This window comes from Chanos chanos, chromosome 1 (assembly GCF_902362185.1).
Source record: "Chanos chanos chromosome 1, fChaCha1.1, whole genome shotgun sequence".
NCBI classification, from domain to species: domain Eukaryota; kingdom Metazoa; phylum Chordata; class Actinopteri; order Gonorynchiformes; family Chanidae; genus Chanos; species Chanos chanos.
In genome coordinates, this window is record NC_044495.1 from 51,443,762 (window position 1) to 51,461,611 (window position 17,850).

The window sequence follows — 17,850 nt, forward strand, 5'->3', positions numbered from 1 at the left end:
ACACATGCAATCACACATCTAAAACTGTAGACCTGTCACACGTAGCGCCCCCGAGACTTAATTATCATTTTCTAGAGTGCAGATTTCTAAGACGACACATTGCTGATAGCCTAACAAATGTGCAATTTCAAAAGCGTACTTCTGAAAATATGTGTTCATATTTCAAAGCTTACATACTGAGTGGGGTGATACAGGGTAACTCTTACACAACATACATTGGTATGGAGAACCTGGGATGAGGTATTTTTAGACTGTTCTCTTTTCTGTCGGTTATGCTAATGCCTTCCAGTGTGGCAGGTGTTTTATGACGCATGGGTAGTTTGCAGTTCTGGGGCAGGTAATGTAGCAGCTCATTTACCAAGATAGGGTGTGGAGAGCTCTCGCAAACAGAAGTAATGGAATAACAATGTAGTAAAAGAAAAAAAAAATGGAAGAAAGAAAAAAAAGTAAAAACTTTAAAATTTATACTGTTCCTACATAATGAAACTGAAAAGTGGTTAGCATTCTGGTTGACTTATTTATATCAACTGCAGACTAAAAGAAGTTCATGCCTTCCAGGCAATTTTGCTGTGAGGTGGGGGGGGGGGGCAGAGGAAAAAGAGGAAGAGAAAAAGGGAGAAAAATGTATATTGGCAAAGAAAACAAAAGAACGCAGAACAGCTCAGTTCATAAGATACTCTTTCAAATTATTGCTCATCCTGTCTGTATTAGCTGGAATAATAACAGTTTCCTCACACAGGGGAAACAAAGAAACATTCATTTTTCTTGTTTTGTTTTGGGGTTTTTTTTCTTTTCTTTTTTAATAGGCCTAAAATCATATCATATTTATTGATTCTGAAAATGAGAAACAATCCAGCCACCCAAGATTAGAAGACCTGCTGAATCAGTCATTCTGGTTTTTTTTTCCCCTTTCTTCTCTGTTTTTTTTTTCTTTTCCTTTAACGAGAAACATTTTCTTTCTGCTGAATTGGCCAAACAAGGACATTAATGTTTTCCACATCGTCCAGCCAGGAGTTTTGTTGCTTGCCTTTTGTCTCCGCATTAACCGTTAAGGCAACATATCGTTATTTTGGTTGGAAGCATTTGAAATACTCTTGATAGAGAAGAAAACTAGAACACTGATCCAAAATAAAAACACCAGCCAGTGTTTACATACTCAACAGTTTCTCTGTTTGATGGGATAAAAATTTGAAGGTTCTGTTCTCCTTTTCATCTTGTGTATGCATAGCAGCAAATCCAGCGGATGCAGCGAATGTTTGCATTATTTCATCATCTCATTTTTGTGGATAACCACCATGTGTATTTGAAAGAGTTTGTCTTGCATTATACAGTTTTGAAAACCAGCCCAGAGTTTCTAAATCTACCCTCACGCTGACGTTAGGGTCATGTAGTCAAGTGCCAAGGTTGGCAGGTTACAGTTTTGCTTTGTGCTTTATTTGTTTATCTCTAAAATCTGCAGTAATACCTACCTAGATTTTTTTGTGACTGGATTTTATTTACGGCTCTCATCACAAAAGCCTCACACCGTACCCCAGAGATGAAACCGGTGCTGTAAAAAGTCATGTGAACCAGTGTGGCTACCTGCCAGAAACCGCAAATGTGATCTTTAAAATCTACTGAAGTGTAGCCTATAGCTTGACTTGTGTATAACCAATATGTTAGTGTGGTCAACTGTGTTATCATTGTGTAGTGAACTGTCACTAGATCTCTGAAAAGTGTGTATGTTGTCTCCCGACCCTGAAAGACATGCTTAGCTGACTTCTCTCCCCACGGCCGCTTTCATTTATCTTAGCAGGTCCATGATCTGTTTAGAAGCACCGCTGCCAGAATGTGATCCTGGTTCTGACGACACATCTATTTCGGTATAGAGGATGAGGTTATGGTTAGAGCCATTATCATTTCAAATGAATTTTTGATTTTGCCTCTACGTGATCTGGTCTCTCAGACGTGGTGATCGGATGGACCTTTTAAAAAAGAAAAATATGAAGTGCTTTCTGTTTATAATGAGTTCAAGAGTGACTTAAGAAGTAGATGTTAATGCATTTAAAAAATTAAGTGGAGTTGTGTGATCTCAGTTCATTTGCATGGTCTCAGATTATTACCATTGCACCGTTACTTACTCAAGAATCGGTTTCTCAACTTTGTATCCCAATTATGTGCATATCTTGGGAAGAGCCTGAAAAAAAAAACCCTTTCTTAACACATTCATATGAATAAAATGTATATAATCTCTACCTCCCAAAGCTCCAAAATATGAATATTTTAAATATCATGACTCAAAGTAGTTATTGAACAACTGAAATTTGAATCTAATTGGTTCTACTCTTTTACATCTTAAACAACCACTTAACCCTCTGCATTCCTTAAGGAGGTTCTTATCACTGTAGCTTCTTTTTTCTTTTTTTTTTTAAAGTGGTCTGCGCTCCTTTTGGCTGATAATGAAACATACCCTGGTAAGCCCTCATACGAGGAGTGTTTTACTGAGGAGAGACTCCATTTTGTCTTCAATTTCTCATTTTTTTTTTTAATCTCCAACGAATCACAACATATGTTCCCCCTCTGCACCTCATTACTGGTGCAATCACTTCTTGTTAATAGTTCCCAAAGACTATTTGTGTTTCTGTGCATGTATCATGTGTGTGCACTTTTGTGTGCATATGTATAATGCCCTGGGGCAAGATTTAAGATAAGCTTGGAAGTGATATGTGGCATCCCCTCCATTTTAATAAGAGAGAACGCTGATTCCCACTCCCTTCGGATTTGAGATCTTGGATTTCGGATGCAGATATTGGAAAACGGAATTTGAGAGGGCGCGGCTGAGCCGTTGGACACGATCCAAATTGATTTGTAGATAACGCGTTTTGAGAAATGGGTTATCTTTGATGAGAAAAAATTAGCTTTCATTGATGTCAGATTGGTACTGAGCTACATGACACTATGTGGATGCATACATTTTCTACCTGCAGTGTTCATAAAAAAAAGAGCAGGTATTACAGCACAACGCTCATTTCCTTTTTCTCCCTGCACACTCCTTCCTGGAGAGGCTGAGTCAGATGAAAGCAATATGTCTCAAGGCTGGGGGTACTTTCTGGCACATTTATTGGGGGTGTAGATTGCTTCTGCCATGACTTGGAAGAGCTCTCTTCAAACGCTGCCATTCCTCAACGTGCATTCCTCCACTCCAACTGACACACAGAGCAAAAGCAATTCATTTATATCAAAGTCAAATCAGGTTTTATCAAACTATAAACCACAGACGAAAAAAACACAAAAAACAAACAAACAAAAAAAAACAGCTATGGTTTTCAGTGAAGAAAAAAAGTAATTTTTTCGTGAATTTGATCTTCAGTTACTTATTTCTTTTTTTAACACTTTTTTTTTTTTATCGTCTATGACTAACTGAGTGTAACATTTTAAAGCTACTTTGCAATAATCTCGCAGAATGGAGCTGGGTAAATCTTGTTTGACTCGTACACTGAGTCACCAAGGACAAGATGACATATGAAGACGACGCACGCTAGCTCTCAGTCTCTCCGCCGCTTACTCACCTTCCTTGTGCCAATTGAGGTATTAGCCCACCCTCCCCGGGCTGCAAATCGCCCGCTGCCGTTCTCTCCCTTCCTTCCGTGTTATGGAAATCTTTTGCGCTTTCGTTGTCCGGTCGCGGGAATGGCGGCAGTAGTTAAACGGATCTCTTATTTATTTTTATTTAGACGACTTACATTGGAGAAAGTACCGGCGACGACTGCTGCACGGAGAGATATCAGCTTGGGAATGCACGGCTGCTTCCCTCGCAAAGCGTAAACCCAATGCAAATTGATGGCATTATTTGCTAGCTTGCTTCATAATGGGAGACTTGATGGTTTGAATAAATTGCAGTCATACGCGTCCAACACTCTCCTTCCAAGCCCATTGGCACCGGGCCAGGGAAATAAAGGTGACACGCAGAATGGGACCTGGCCGGCCAAAACCGGGTGACGTGCCCCCCCCAAGTTATTTATCACTCGGGCCACTCTTGGAAAGAAAAGGAAAATAAATAAATAAAACTAACAGCGCTCATCAGAACCTACAATCTGCAGCTCTCAAGGTACCTCGGAGATTTAAAGCTTTACAAGGTACCTGCACATAAACCTTTTTTGAATGTTCTGCGCCAGTAGGTTCAAAGGACTTATTTGAAGTTGCTCTAACTGCTGAGTGACATGGAATTTGAGTGGGTAGGGGTTTTTTTCCCCTTCAGGTGTGTCTGAAGCAAATGCTATAGAGTTTCCCAGATGTTGTTATTTCACACTTTTCTATCACTCTTTTCATGTGTTTTTCAAGTCACATTCGAGACCAAAGCCCAAGTTTCACTTTGAGCTTTTAATTTTTTTTTCTTCAAAAATAAATAAACAAATTATGGTAAAAGATGAGAGAACTTAATTCATATCAGCAAACTGTACCCGACTTTCATTTCATGTTCTTGAAGAAAGTTCGATCCAAGCAGGTCATTTCCACGTTTATTACACAAGGACATAAATATGCCAATAATCTCTCATCGTAATGTTCATTATGATGTATCAAACAATAAGTGAAGCATTTCTTTCTGTCCATTTGCGCATTTAAAGCATCCAGACGCCAACCACATATTACTTGTGGACAAATGAGTCAAAGCCAAAAAAATCAAAGTGTGAGAAATCTTTGATCTGAGAGCTCTCCCTGACTTTGGCCTTTTCCCAGATTTCCCCAGGGGAGAAGGAGCAACAGAATGGCCTGTCCAGCCACCCAGAGATAAACTTACAAGTGTTCTAACAGGCATGAAGGGCTTTCGGTGCCTCTCTGCGGTATTCCCCTTTGGTTAGATGGCCTCGTGAGCCTAGGGGATCTGGGTGACTCTGAGACAGTAATGTACACATTGGTCACGGGCGTATGAGAGAGACTAATGAAAGGTTCTGATTGGTCAGTTTGCGAGAAATCACTTTTCAGTTCGCTTAATGTCAAACCGTATGTGAGGGATACGGTAGGACATGAAGGTACAAGCACGTCTAATGCTGGAGTCGCTCAGACTTTTAATCCGTCTCACTTTATCATTTTTCTTTGTAAGTGACTCCCCTGTACTGGTTTGCTTCTTTTCTCTTCCCTTAGTTCTTGCTTCCACTCTCTTTATAGTCTTTCTCTCTCTCTCTGTCTCTCTCTCTCTCTGTCTCTTTCTCTGTCTCTCTCCCTCTAGTTCTACCCTATTCATTCTCTCACACATACCCCCACGCAAACCCCCTACACAGACAGACACACACATACTCAGCATGTGAGATGTTACTTGCTAAGAGGAGCTGAGAGGAGCTGAGAGGAGCATGGTGCCCACAGCCTGGCTGGAAATCAAAGGCAAGCGACAGGACCTGCTGAAAATGGGGTTGTCTGATTTGGTGTGCATCATGGGGTGGCTTTGAACCAAGTTGCAGGGCTCCCAGATAAAAGTTGCATTACAGACTGCCTCATTTCAAAAGATCAACATCCAACGGACGAGAAAATAGGATGCAATCAGCTTCCCTCATTCCACACTGCCCCAATCTCTTATTTGCCCTCAGTCATCTTCAGAGGAGCTTTCTCTCTATCTCTCTTTCTCTCTCTCTCCATCTCTCTGTATCTCTCCCCCTCTCTCAGTCTCTCTCGCCCATCTCTCTCTCTCTCTCTCTCTCTTCCTGTCTCTTTCTTTGCTTCTGTTTCCCTCTCCGTTTGTCCTATCACACTGCGTGTCCATAAGATCATCTTCTGTACTATTTTATCAATCCCAATGCTAATGAATTACAGTGAATTTGGTTTTAAATTAAACAGAGAGATGCTTGGATTATTCTTTTCCACTAGCAGTAGTGAACTTGGTTTGGCCTTTTCCATTAGTTGTAGTACAGTCTTTTACTCAACATCTGTATTATAGTGGATTGTTGCTCTGTTGTCTTGAATCTGTGGAATTAAGGCTATTAGAATTCTCAGATAAACTGTCATCAGGTGACAATTTGTTCTGATGTTCAAGACAGAAAACAGACAGCTGCAAGAACTTCCCATTTCATCAAACTCTCCAACATCCTCACTCAGGGCTGCTATGAGTCTTTGATCATTTTTTATGGCATTAATGCCACTCACAGTTTTCTCCCAAATAATATCCTCCAAGCTAAAATGAATTAGCTCAACACAGAATTTTGTGGAAAAAGTCAGAGTCTTTGGAAAGAAGGAATCAGGGGACCCTCTGACATTTACTCAAACTGAAGTCCAAAACTCACAGGTTTAACTAGCAGTTGGATAAAGAATGCCCTTTAAAAAGAAGATGTCTCTCTCTCTCTCTCTCTCTCTCTCTCTCTCTCTCTGCCCCCCTCTCTCTCTCTCTCTCTCTCTCTCTCTCTCTCTCTCTCTTTGCTCTACCTTTGCAGCGTGAAAACTGAAAAATATTGCAACTGGACTGGGGGATTTTAACAGCAACATAATGCAATGGAATCAGTATGGTTTGTTCAAGTTAGCTATGGCTCACAACATCTGAGGAGGGAAGCGCCCCGTTGCCGTAGGGCCATCTGAGCTTATGTCAACAGGAAATTTCCTTCATAAGACAGATTTTCTCCAGGGGTCTCTGCAGATACGGGCGCATGTCAAATATTTTTTATTGAGTTTTTCTGTGAAGGGATCAGACTGCCTGGTGCTTATTACACATAAGACCATGGTGATCCGGAAGGCACAAGGATAAATGAGGCTAATTTTTTAACAACGTTCAATAATGGGTGGAAGCCTAAGAAGCAGGACATCCATCACTGGGCTGACGCGGTGCTGTCCTTAGGTTCTGTTCCTTCGCTCCCTCTCTTTTTGCCTTAAACGAAAGAATAAACAGATGTGGACAGATGTAGCCACGTTAAGACCACGAGCGCAGGTGAATAGACTTAACTGATGTAGTTTTGAGAGTAACAGTGAACATACTGAGTACCATCTCTCTCTCTCTCTCTCGCTCTCTCTCTCACACTGTCTTTCTCTGTGTCTATGTCTCTCTCCCACTCTGTCTTTCTCTCCCTGTTTCTTTCTCCTTTAGTCTCTTGCTCTGTCTCTCTCTCACACACACACGTACTGCCCTCTGTCCCTTTTCTCTTTTTCTTTTTCTAATACATCTTTATCGTGACAGCAATATTTGAAGAGCAATTATCAAGACTTGAATCTTGTCAAGAATAGCACATGTGAATTGAATATACTTGTGAGCTTGTACGTACTTGTAGATATTAAGTTAAAAGGAATCTTTTAAAATGCATGTTCATGAGTTTCTTGAAACAAAAAAAAGAATATGAAATCTCTCTCTCTCTCTCTCTCTCTCTCTTTCCCTCTGTTCTGTAGGTGGAGAGGTTCCATACACCACTCTAGCCACAAGGATGATGATGGGTGTGTGGTGGCTGTTTGCTCTTATTGTCATCTCCTCCTATACAGCCAATCTGGCCGCATTTCTCACCATCTCGCGCATCGAGAACTCCATTCAGTAAGTCTCCCAGTACACACTCTCTCTCTCTCTCTCTCTCTCACTCTATGGAAAGGAAAGGGTTAACTTACATAAAGGGGAACGCACACAAGATGAAATCTCTGCCCTTTCCCAAGGTGCAGGGTATAAGAAGGAATCATCTGATTGTATCAGTTACACCAGTGACACACACACACGCGCACACACACACACACACACACACACACACACACGTATGTGTAGAGATTATGACAGAAAGGCTTTGTAAAAATGTATACACATGAGAGCAAAGCAGCGGTTCAGCCTCGCTTTTTCTCCCTCCAATCAGTCAGAGTCCTGTTGGTGTGTTTCTGTTGAGGATGAGCCCTGCTGAACGCGAAGCGTCGCGTTCAGAGAGCTTTTCTCTCCAGGGACCCCGCTAGGCCTCAGTTTTAATTTCCTGTGCCACACAAATTAGATCCATCCTACACCAGCCGGGCGTAACGGCACTCGTCTTTACACAGGTAACCCATTTACTGGCTTTTGGGGGAACGCTTTAAGGAAAAAATACACACATTCATGTGTGTACAGTTCGGATAGCGTCGAAAATTGGTCATTATCTCCGTTTAGAGTTTCAGTAGTACATATGTTTTTTTTCCCCTGCTCTTGCACCAATCTGTAGCATTATTGGGCTAATCAGACTCCAGAATGCCCGTTAGTGATATAGTTAATTGTGCTTGTAAAATGATCTCATTTATCTGACCATTTGACTGGAGAGGGATACCAGGGAAATGGAAGACGATTTTTTTTGTTTGTTTGTTTATTTGTTTGTGTGTTTATTTTTCATCTGTGTGAAACGTCATTAATGAACCCTGTCTAGATTGCTCAGTTCTACTTCTGTGCAGCTAATTAGGATTTCCATAAATTTAAATGCATTATCTTTTATGTGTAGACTATACCAGGGTCATTACAGCAGTAATTAGAGCCTAAACTCCATACCCAGGGGCCCGTTGTATTTAAAAAAAAAGGAAAGGGGGGGGGGGGACTACGCTGCTTGCACTCAGGAAACACTTAAAGATTTATGAAAAGAATACACAGAAGGAGGGAAAAAAAGGAGGAGAAGAAGAAGAAGAGAAAAAAAAAGTAAATCTTCTAATTAGATGATTTGTGCTTAGATTGAAGTTTGATTTATCAGAGATGGTGTCGGTTCTTTGGGTTTGTGTGAAGAGTTCTTTTAATGACCTTTTGTTTAATGGTTAGGCAGATTTCAAACCGAACAGATAAAAGGCCAAGAGGCATCGGAGAAGCTGTCTTCTCGCTATCGACTGCCTTGTTCTTTATTCAGTGTTAATTGAATTAGGCCAATTGTATCATATTGACTCCTCTCACTCACTTTTAAAATTGAAGAAATCATTGCAGCAGAGAGAGAGAGAGAGAGAGAGAAAATAAATTTAGACGAAAAATATCCCGCAGCTTTGACATCTTCATCGCGATGTTGTTTATAACAGTTCAATTCAGTTCTTTATCAGCTAGTTTGCAATTCTTTCTTTTCTTTTACTTGAAGAAGAAGAAGAAGAAGAAGAGAAATCACTTGTCGAAAGAAATCCTTGAAGTTTGTTCACAGTTTTACCTGAATTCTTAATTCACACTTTCCCTTATTCTCTCTTTAGTTCCTTTTATGTACACGGAGAACATTTTTTGACACAGCTTTCTCTGCTAATTATTATTGTGTTAAATGAACTGCAGCACGGTGACTCTGATTTGGCATTTGTCTGAAAGGTTAAAGCCATGTGAAGTTGAGCAAATGTGAAACCATTCACCTTTGTTTGGCTTTATTATTGTCCATGCTTTGACAAGAGAGAATGTGTTGGAGAAATCATCACAAATGCTGCTGGTGTGTGTATGTATGTGTGTTTGTGCGTATGTGTGTGCGCGCGTGTGTGTGTTGGGGGAGTAGGCGTAATCATTTTTTTAACTGAGAACAGTGACAGTGTTAACACTTTCTACCCCTTTGTGCTGAACTACATATGCAGATTGTCTGAGCACAAAAGTGTTGTGGGCTCTTAAACTCTGAAAAGACTTAAGTTGCATTGAAGAGTTTGCTTCAAAATATCACACTCCTTAAGCATGGCGTAGAAGTCCTCTGCATCATTTTTAAACTGATTAGTTTGAGCTCTTATTGTGAAACACATAATAATATAATCGCTGAATGTGCTACGATGCATAAACATTTAAAAGATTCAATTTACATTTATATTCAACTCATCTTTAATTGTACACACTGCTCCCATCAAGGCACCCAAGTCATCTTTGATAGTTTACTTTCAGTGTTCAGGTAACAAGAGCACAGTGCCTTGTTGCACATTCCATTTACACTGGAATTGTTTTAATGGCCCTTTCTTCCAGTCATGAAGCTGTTCTATAATGAGTTTTCCTCTCTAATTTGGCTATTCAACACATTCCAACACACCCTCAAAGCATATTGCATTTGTCAAAGTGTAAGTGGACCACTAGAGATTTGCCCAAGCCACTGGTGGCCAGGTCAGAGTGGTATTGGAAACATATTCAGAGGAATGTACTTAACTTGAGGCCTTGCTAGTCCCATTTTAGGTCCCCCCACGGCTTGCTCTCAGGAAAATTGACACTTTTCTGGGCAAGGATGTGGCCACAGAGCAGGACCAAAGGCAGATGGATGCTAACTGTTCAAGGTGGTAACATTTCTTTCAAAGGCTCATCATCAGCAATGCATAAAGTTGGCCTCTATAATGTTTTTATTTTATTTATTTATTTTTTACAAACTTGTTCATACACCATTTTAACACAGCATTCCATTGGATATAAGGAGCTGTATATTAACGGCACTTTAGGCGCTATCATTACCGATAATTAGGTTGATTACCCTTATCATTAGCCCAGGGCAGCTTGACTCTTTACCCACTTCATGACTGTGCCATATTCAAGACTTTTGCATATACATTTTACACATCACACTGACGACACCACAAAGCAGTTAGGTTTGGTCCTGGAAACACCACAAACAGGTTGTGACTTGTTCTTTCTGTTTCCGCTTTGTCAACGCTAATGTCAATTCAGGTTAGAACAGGGTCTAATTTGATTGTAAGTAGACAGGACTTATACCTTGATGAAAAATGATTTGAGGACAGGTTTAAAAAAAAAAAAAAAACCACAAAATAAACAAACAAACAAACGAACACTTTTTTTTACGGTGTTTATTTAAACCAAAAAGCATCCACAGCTAGCGTGCTATTCGTGGGCCTTGCAAAAGCCTTTTTCCTTCGGGGATTCTCCATTCGCATGATAGCGTACACATAGCCGTAATTGAGAGGGGAGGAAGACGATTATGAGCAGAGATTAAATGAGAGTAATAAAAGATGAAGATTTGCAGTTGGGCTCATTAAACCCTGAAAGGGTACTGGAGAACTTCAACTCTAAAGCAAGACAGCAAGAAGATGGTACTTGCTGTGATGTAATAATATTCTGCTAAGTTTTTAATAATGTCTTTTTTTTTTTTTTTTTCCAAATTTGTTTAAATGTATTACAAGTATCGCACTTGTAGATCTCCAATGACATCATTGGTTTGAGCAACTTGGCAAACAGTCATTAGTTGCACTATTGGTTTTAAACTGCTCCTCTAAACAAAGACTGCAGCAAGACAAATCTTGATGTAATCCTGTAATTAAAATACCCTCATTCCCCTGAAGATGGTGACAGTATGAGGAAAATGACTCCAGCAAGCTCCATATTTATTACATTTGCCCATTGCTTACTGTTTCTAATATCACTACACGGAGCTCTTGTCACTTGGTTGGCTAACTTTTAATTGGATACAAGATATTAACTCAGAACGCTGAGCAAACAGCTTTTCGATCAGAAAGGGTGTGTGTGTGCGTGTGTGTATGCGTGCGTGCGTTACTGATTTGGTACGCGTTTGTGAGTGCACATGTTGACAGTCTGTGACGTGTGTATTTTTGGGCAATTTCGTCTATGTGTTTGTGTGCGTGTGCTGAAACAGGTGTTCTCTTCTCTTCTTATAAAGGTCTCTGCAGGACCTATCCAAACAAACAGAGCTGCCATACGGCACGGTGTTGGACTCGGCTGTGTATGACCAGGTGCGCAGCAAAGCCATGAACCCTTTCGAACGTGACCCCATGTACGCTCAAATGTGGCGCATGATCAACCGCACGGGAGGTGCTGACAACAACGTGGAGGACTCCAAAGAGGGTATCCGAAAGGTAAGACACCCACCCTCTCCTCCCCTTATGTCGAGTGGCAAAAATTCATCCCAGGATGTGAGCGAGTTCCACGTTTTCTCATTTTGTTTCAACGCTACTTTTAGCATGTGAGCAACACCCAGTGTCGGCAGCCTTGTTGTGTTTGAATAAACTTATCAAAGGGAAATCATCTAACATGACTTAATGATGCTTATAAGGTATGAGGCATTTAGTTGGGAAATTCCCTTACTAATTGCATGCCATTACGTTCCAGGTTAATGCTTTATTTGTTAACCCAATACACATCTTTTTTTTCTGTTTTGAGTATGTTTTCATTTCTGAAGCCAACTTGGAAGCTGCAATTAAGGGCTTCATAAATGAATGGAAAGCGGAGTTTATACCTGCATCTGTTCCCTTGAGGATTATTAGCTGTGAATGGCTAATTAAGGTTGTTATGTGAGTCGATGTTTCAGTGAAGATGATCGGCATTCACAGGTGCACAGATACAGTTTACATGAAAGAGTGACACCTCATCAGGACTCAACATGTACTCCCCCCCCATCTCTCTCTGTCTCTGTCCTACTCTCTCTCTCTCTCTCTCCCCTCCTCTATCTCACTCTCTCTTTCTCCCCTCCCTCCCTTACTCCCTCTCTCTCCTCCACAAAGGAGTGTGAGCTTTAAAGCTCCCTCTAGTGTCAGTGACCTATCATCAAATCCTAACCGCCCACTACTTCAGTGCCTCCTGTTAAATAAGTAACACTCTCTGAAACAGAAAAAAAAGAAGTCAATTGTTAAAAGCTAAATGTTCAAAGAGTCTATTTCTCTGTCCATTCATGTTGTGTACTGTGGAAAAACACGATTTCTCCACGTGTTTTTTTTTTTCTCCACATTGGCGAGTTGCCACATCCTTCATGGTCACAAGAGCTCTTCACTGACAATTTGATTAAATGGGTCTCTAGTCCTACACACTGCACCTGCAACACAGAGGTCTCAGAAAATAAACACATCCTTTATACCATCTGGCTGAAGAGATGATTGATATTCTAATGATTTGATTGGTTAGCGTCCCTGTATGCTGTTTTATCATGAGCTTCACCGTTCAGACGCAAAACTCCAATGTCTTACTTATAATGGTTTAGAAAATCATATTTCGTTTAGTTCTTCCTTTTCAATTTCAATCTCAATTTACTCTTTCTCGTTTTCACTGTTTTATGTCCCATAGATAATTTTCACAAAATCGCAGCAACAATTCAATGATGAAATCAAATCATTGACACGGCCTCACGTGGTAACGGTGTCTGTCAGATACTGGCTTTTTTACAGATGAATCTGGATGACAGGGATGAAATAAACAATACAGAATGTTCAGACCATGTAATGTTTACATTCTCTGCCGTATCTTCACAATGCTCTTTACGCTACACGGCTCTAAATGCACGAGCATTTTCGTAACGTTCTGATAGTTCTTATACTTTAATGTTAAACTACAGAAAGCCATGCGTGGAACGAAAATCGAGTTCCACTGATATTTCATCAGTGTGGCACACGAGATTTATATTCATAAGCCTCATTTTTTATAGCGCTCAGCATAATTTTTTTATGCAGAGATGAATGTATTCGACCAGCGATATGTGGGTTTTACAAGCCTCTTGAATATTGCCTGAGGCGTCAATGCTACATTCATCGGATTATCCGTTTGATAATTTGCTACATTCCCCAAACAGTTACAGATCATTACTGTGTACGATCAAGTCACGAATGACTCATGTACTCTTCGTACGCATCTAAAAATCGAAGCAGAATAAAGGAAATTAAAGTCAAACATGCACGAACACTTATCAGTCACTTTACTACACTCTACAGCCATCTGGTCGACCGACTCACACGACAATTACATGTGCGTTCGGTGACGTTGTTAATGCAAGCAGTCATTTCAATCATTGGACAACCTTATCAGCAAGACGGATGGAATAGATCAGTAGGATGGATAGAATAGGGCAAGAAAGAGAGAGAGAGAGGTTTCTCTTTTCATTGACTGTAAATGAGGCTGTTGGTATAAAGCAACAGTAGAGAGAATTCGGCCTTTTTTTTACAATGCACCACCTTCATTATGGAGGGTTTATGCGGCAAGCATTTCCCTCACCTTTTAGAGAGAGTGAGAGAAAGAGAGAGCGAGAGAGAGAGAGAGAGAGAGAGATAACTCTTATCACTCAGAGGGAGACTAATAGACTCTATCCTCTCATGATGTCTGCGCTATGGAACGGAGCTACCGCAGCAACAAAGAAAAACCACAAGGCACACAATCAAGTTTACTCTGCTCATTACATAAACACTTATTTATTGTTGTTGTTTCTCAGTTTGCTCATTAGTCTCTTGTCATACTGAAATATGTTAAGCAGCATGGCGCTGTGCGAATTGGAGCGACACTGTTTACCGAGCGAGTCTCAACGAGATTTGAATAATTTCCAGCCGCGCTAGCTCTGTCATGTGGAGTGGTTTCAGCTCCGAGAGAGATTACCCTTAAACACCTGCCTGCTCATACTAGAGGAAGTCTCCACTAAGATCAGAGTTGCCTGTGGCTTTAGTGTACACTTCACTGGCCTCTGACTCTTCAAGCTCCTTTTGAGCCAGCCATTTATCATTTAGAGGTTGGCAGCTTACTGTTTTCTCTAGAATATTCTCGGCTATGGTTCCTTCATGATTTTTAAGCTGTGGCTCTTTGTATGTTTGTGTGTGTATGTGCGTGTGAGTGTGTGTATGTGTGTGTGTGAGAGAGAGAGAGAGAGAGAGAGGGGGAGAGAGAGGGAGAGACAGACAGAAAGAATTTGCCTCGGATACACTACGCATGGTTTTATTTACCTGTGTGACAATGCACCAGTGCTGTGCTGGACATAAAATGTGAGAAATTTCACAGATCTTGACAAAAGAGGGGGAATCTTCAAGTGGTTTGTTTGTAGAGTACATTCTTTGGGGGCCACGTCTTTGCAAAAATGTAAAAAAAAAAAAAAAAAAAGCGTCTAATACGAAAATGCGATAAGATACTATCTTCTCAGTCAGAGGGGAATGGAAGGCAGTGTGTGCATTTTATAGGTCCTCCAGTGAATGAGCTTGTCAGTAATGGGCGCTAGCTGGCAGAGCTCTCTGATGAGAGAGAACGGCGAGAGAGAGAGAGAGAGAGAGAGAGAGAGATGGGTGTGTGTTTGGGGGGGGTGGGGGGGGTAATTGAGACTGGACGTCAGAGTAAAGGGACAAATAGAGGATGAGAACGGAAAGAATAGGAGCGTAGCTATAGAGGGAATCAACTGAGACTTATCTCTCCCCCCCCCCCCCCTTTCCCCTTTGATTGATTCAGCAGCGGATTGTTGCTAGGCATCTGATGGATTTGGTGTTACAGCTGTAAGTGAGAGGGAGGGATTGTGAGAGAGAAAAAGAAAGAGTTAGAGTGAGAACGCAGGAAAGTGGTGTGGAGGTAAGATAAGGCTAGTTAAAAATGAGGACTGCGTTTAGAGGGGAAAGAGTCCGGGACTTGTAAGGGGACTATATCTAAAAAGGACCAAAAAAATAATAATGACTGAATGATAGCTGGGCACTATGTTGCAGGGATTTGCCATCATCAAAAATGGCTAATAGGAAAATCAATAGAAAAGATGTGCAAAAAAAAAAAAAAAAAAAATGAAAATAGCAATTAGATTTCTTTATAGTGGGGGGTGGGGGGTGGGGGGGGGGTGTCAGCCTCTGGGAGCTGTGTAATCTCCCACAGACTTCCAGCGAATAGGCAAGTGGAGAGCTGCCATTAATTGATAGTGTGTCTAAGTGACAGAGGAACGTTAGCACAACTCGTTTTTCATCATTCTCTTTGCTATCTATTTCTCCGTCCTCTCCCCTGCATCCATTCCTTTCCTTGACAGAATTCCAGCACGGCCACGCCGACAAATAAATCCGCCAAACCAAACACTTTATCCGCGCGCGCTCAATGAAACATCACACAGTGTCAAATTTATGCCAATACTGAATATGAACGATGGCGAATTAAAGTCCTTCTTGCTTCTGAGGCATCGCTACAGTGTTACAGAACCAGTCAATTTGTATTGTGGAGCCCTTGGTCCTGACACTTAATTAACTGATCAGTTACTTGTGGTCACATGGAAAGATCGTGGTTGCTAAGCGCTGATAAGATTTTTAGAAAGTACAAAGGCATAATTAGTAGATATTATGGATGTTATACAACCGGAAGGGCTGCAAAGGGTAATGCTAAATGGGAAGAGGGGAACTACATTGTTACAGAGTGGGGAGAAAAAATGACAAAAAATATATATCTATATATAAAAATAATAAAAAATATTCAAATGTTTAACCCGGAGCAGCTTTTTCAGATAAGAGCTGTAATTAAAAAACTTGTTAAAATGCACAGTGATGCTGAATGTCTGAGATTTTGCTGGGAAGAGAAAAAACAAAACTTCTCCAAAAAAAAAAAAAAAAAAAAAAGTCAAATATCTCACATGCCACAACCCTATTTTGGTCACCAGGGTAAACTAAATCTAATTTAACGTATTCTAATCAGATTAGAAGTTGAGAAATAGGTGCTGATATTCCCGTCCAGTCATATTTATTCAACTTCAGTGTTTTGTTAAAAAATTACCAGAGGCTAACAGTCTATATAGATTTTTTTTTTTTTAAATAGGGTTTAACTCTGGCAGTGATGTTTTTAAGAATTTTATTCTCTTTGCATGGGTAGATCGCTCTAACTCACATCCTTAATGAGACACACGAGATAAATGTTAATCGCGGAATTACAAATGTGGCGTATTACTGGGAAACAGTTGGAGAGGCAACGAGAAACACAATCTCATCATGGAGACGAGGGGGGTGGGGGGGGGGGGTGGTGGGGGGGGGGTTGCTAATGCGTGAGGCATAAATTTAGTGGGAAAAAAAAAACATCAATGGGGATAAAATAAAACAACAACAAAGACGGAGAGCTCAGTAAAAGATGAGTTTAATCTCGGTCCCTTAAAAAAAAAAAAAAAAAAAAACACAACAAAAAAACAGTTCTGCGGTTTGCCCAGCAGGTTGACCCAAATTGAATCGTTAAATTTCCTATCTGTATTCCCACCGTGAGGTGAAGTGCAAAAGAATATAAATTATACCCTCCTCTTCTTCTTTTTTCTTGCTTTTGCTCATAACATAAATTCATTTATTGAATTGTAAATGAATTAAAGAAGACGCAGGCTGTTTTTGAAAAGCTCACAGTCATGTAAATTGTGGGGTTTTTTTGGGGGGGGAGAGTGTGGCTGAATGACTCAGTAAAAGTCTTGCCATATCCTCATTCACATTCTGTTTGGCCTTGCAGCCCTCTGCACATCTTTATCTCTGCCTGCAAGCAGAGAGATGGACCTGGGCCAGGGCCTAATGGACTTTTGGAAAACAGACGAAGAAGAATACATCATGTTGTAGGGGGTTGTGTGTGTGTGAGTGTGTGCGTGTGCGCGCGTGTGTGTGAGTGTGTGCGTGTGGAGGGGGGAGCGGGGTGTGCGTAGAAGGTGAGAGGATTTTTAAACGCCCCCCCCCCCTTCCGAGCCCTTTGCAGTTCTCTGTGAGTATAATCTGACAATTAAACACACCCCATGTACTTAGAGTCAACACATGCATACAACTTCTGCGATGGAACATGTGTGTTATATGAACTTGTTCACAATATGTATTGGAATAATGACTAGAATAACTCATGTTAAATGAACCAGGTCTGAAACAGCATAGAGATATAAACAGAGGGTTGCGATGTGTACCGACATCCTGGAATGAGAAAACTAGTTTTGTCTACAGAAACCTCTCCAGTTCCTCTTCAGTTCCCTACGGCCATTCCATATGTTTGTTCCGTTCAGGCCTCAGTAAACCAAACTCAGTCTGTCGCCAAGTCAGTCCGGCTGAAGCTGAGTCAAAGGCGTTAGTAGGAGGATGGATCAAACAAGTAAAATGGTGAGGTGCACCTGAGAAACAGCTTAGCAAACAGTTATTGTTGGTGCAGAGAGTAGGTAAAGGACACCCTCAAATTCTGCTGGCATTGTTAACTAGGAATGCCTTCAGAAATTTACACTGACAGGCAGACAGACAGATAGAAAGATAGAAAGAAAGAAAGAAACATCATATATGTCACAGATCCTCCCAAAGACCAATCAAATGATTTCT

General features: G+C 40.8%; 1 protein-coding gene across 1 annotated transcript in view; it reads left to right on the top strand.

Annotated features, from left to right (window-relative positions):
• The window catches only part of grid2 (glutamate receptor, ionotropic, delta 2), a 279,373-nt gene that overhangs the window by 237,025 nt on the left and 24,498 nt on the right, over positions 1-17,850 (top strand). Inside the window, exons 12-13 of the mRNA XM_030783937.1 lie at positions 7,339-7,477; positions 11,493-11,688. Of these exons, the coding sequence (XP_030639797.1) occupies positions 7,339-7,477; positions 11,493-11,688 (335 nt within the window). The remainder of the gene's footprint in view (positions 1-7,338; positions 7,478-11,492; positions 11,689-17,850) is intronic.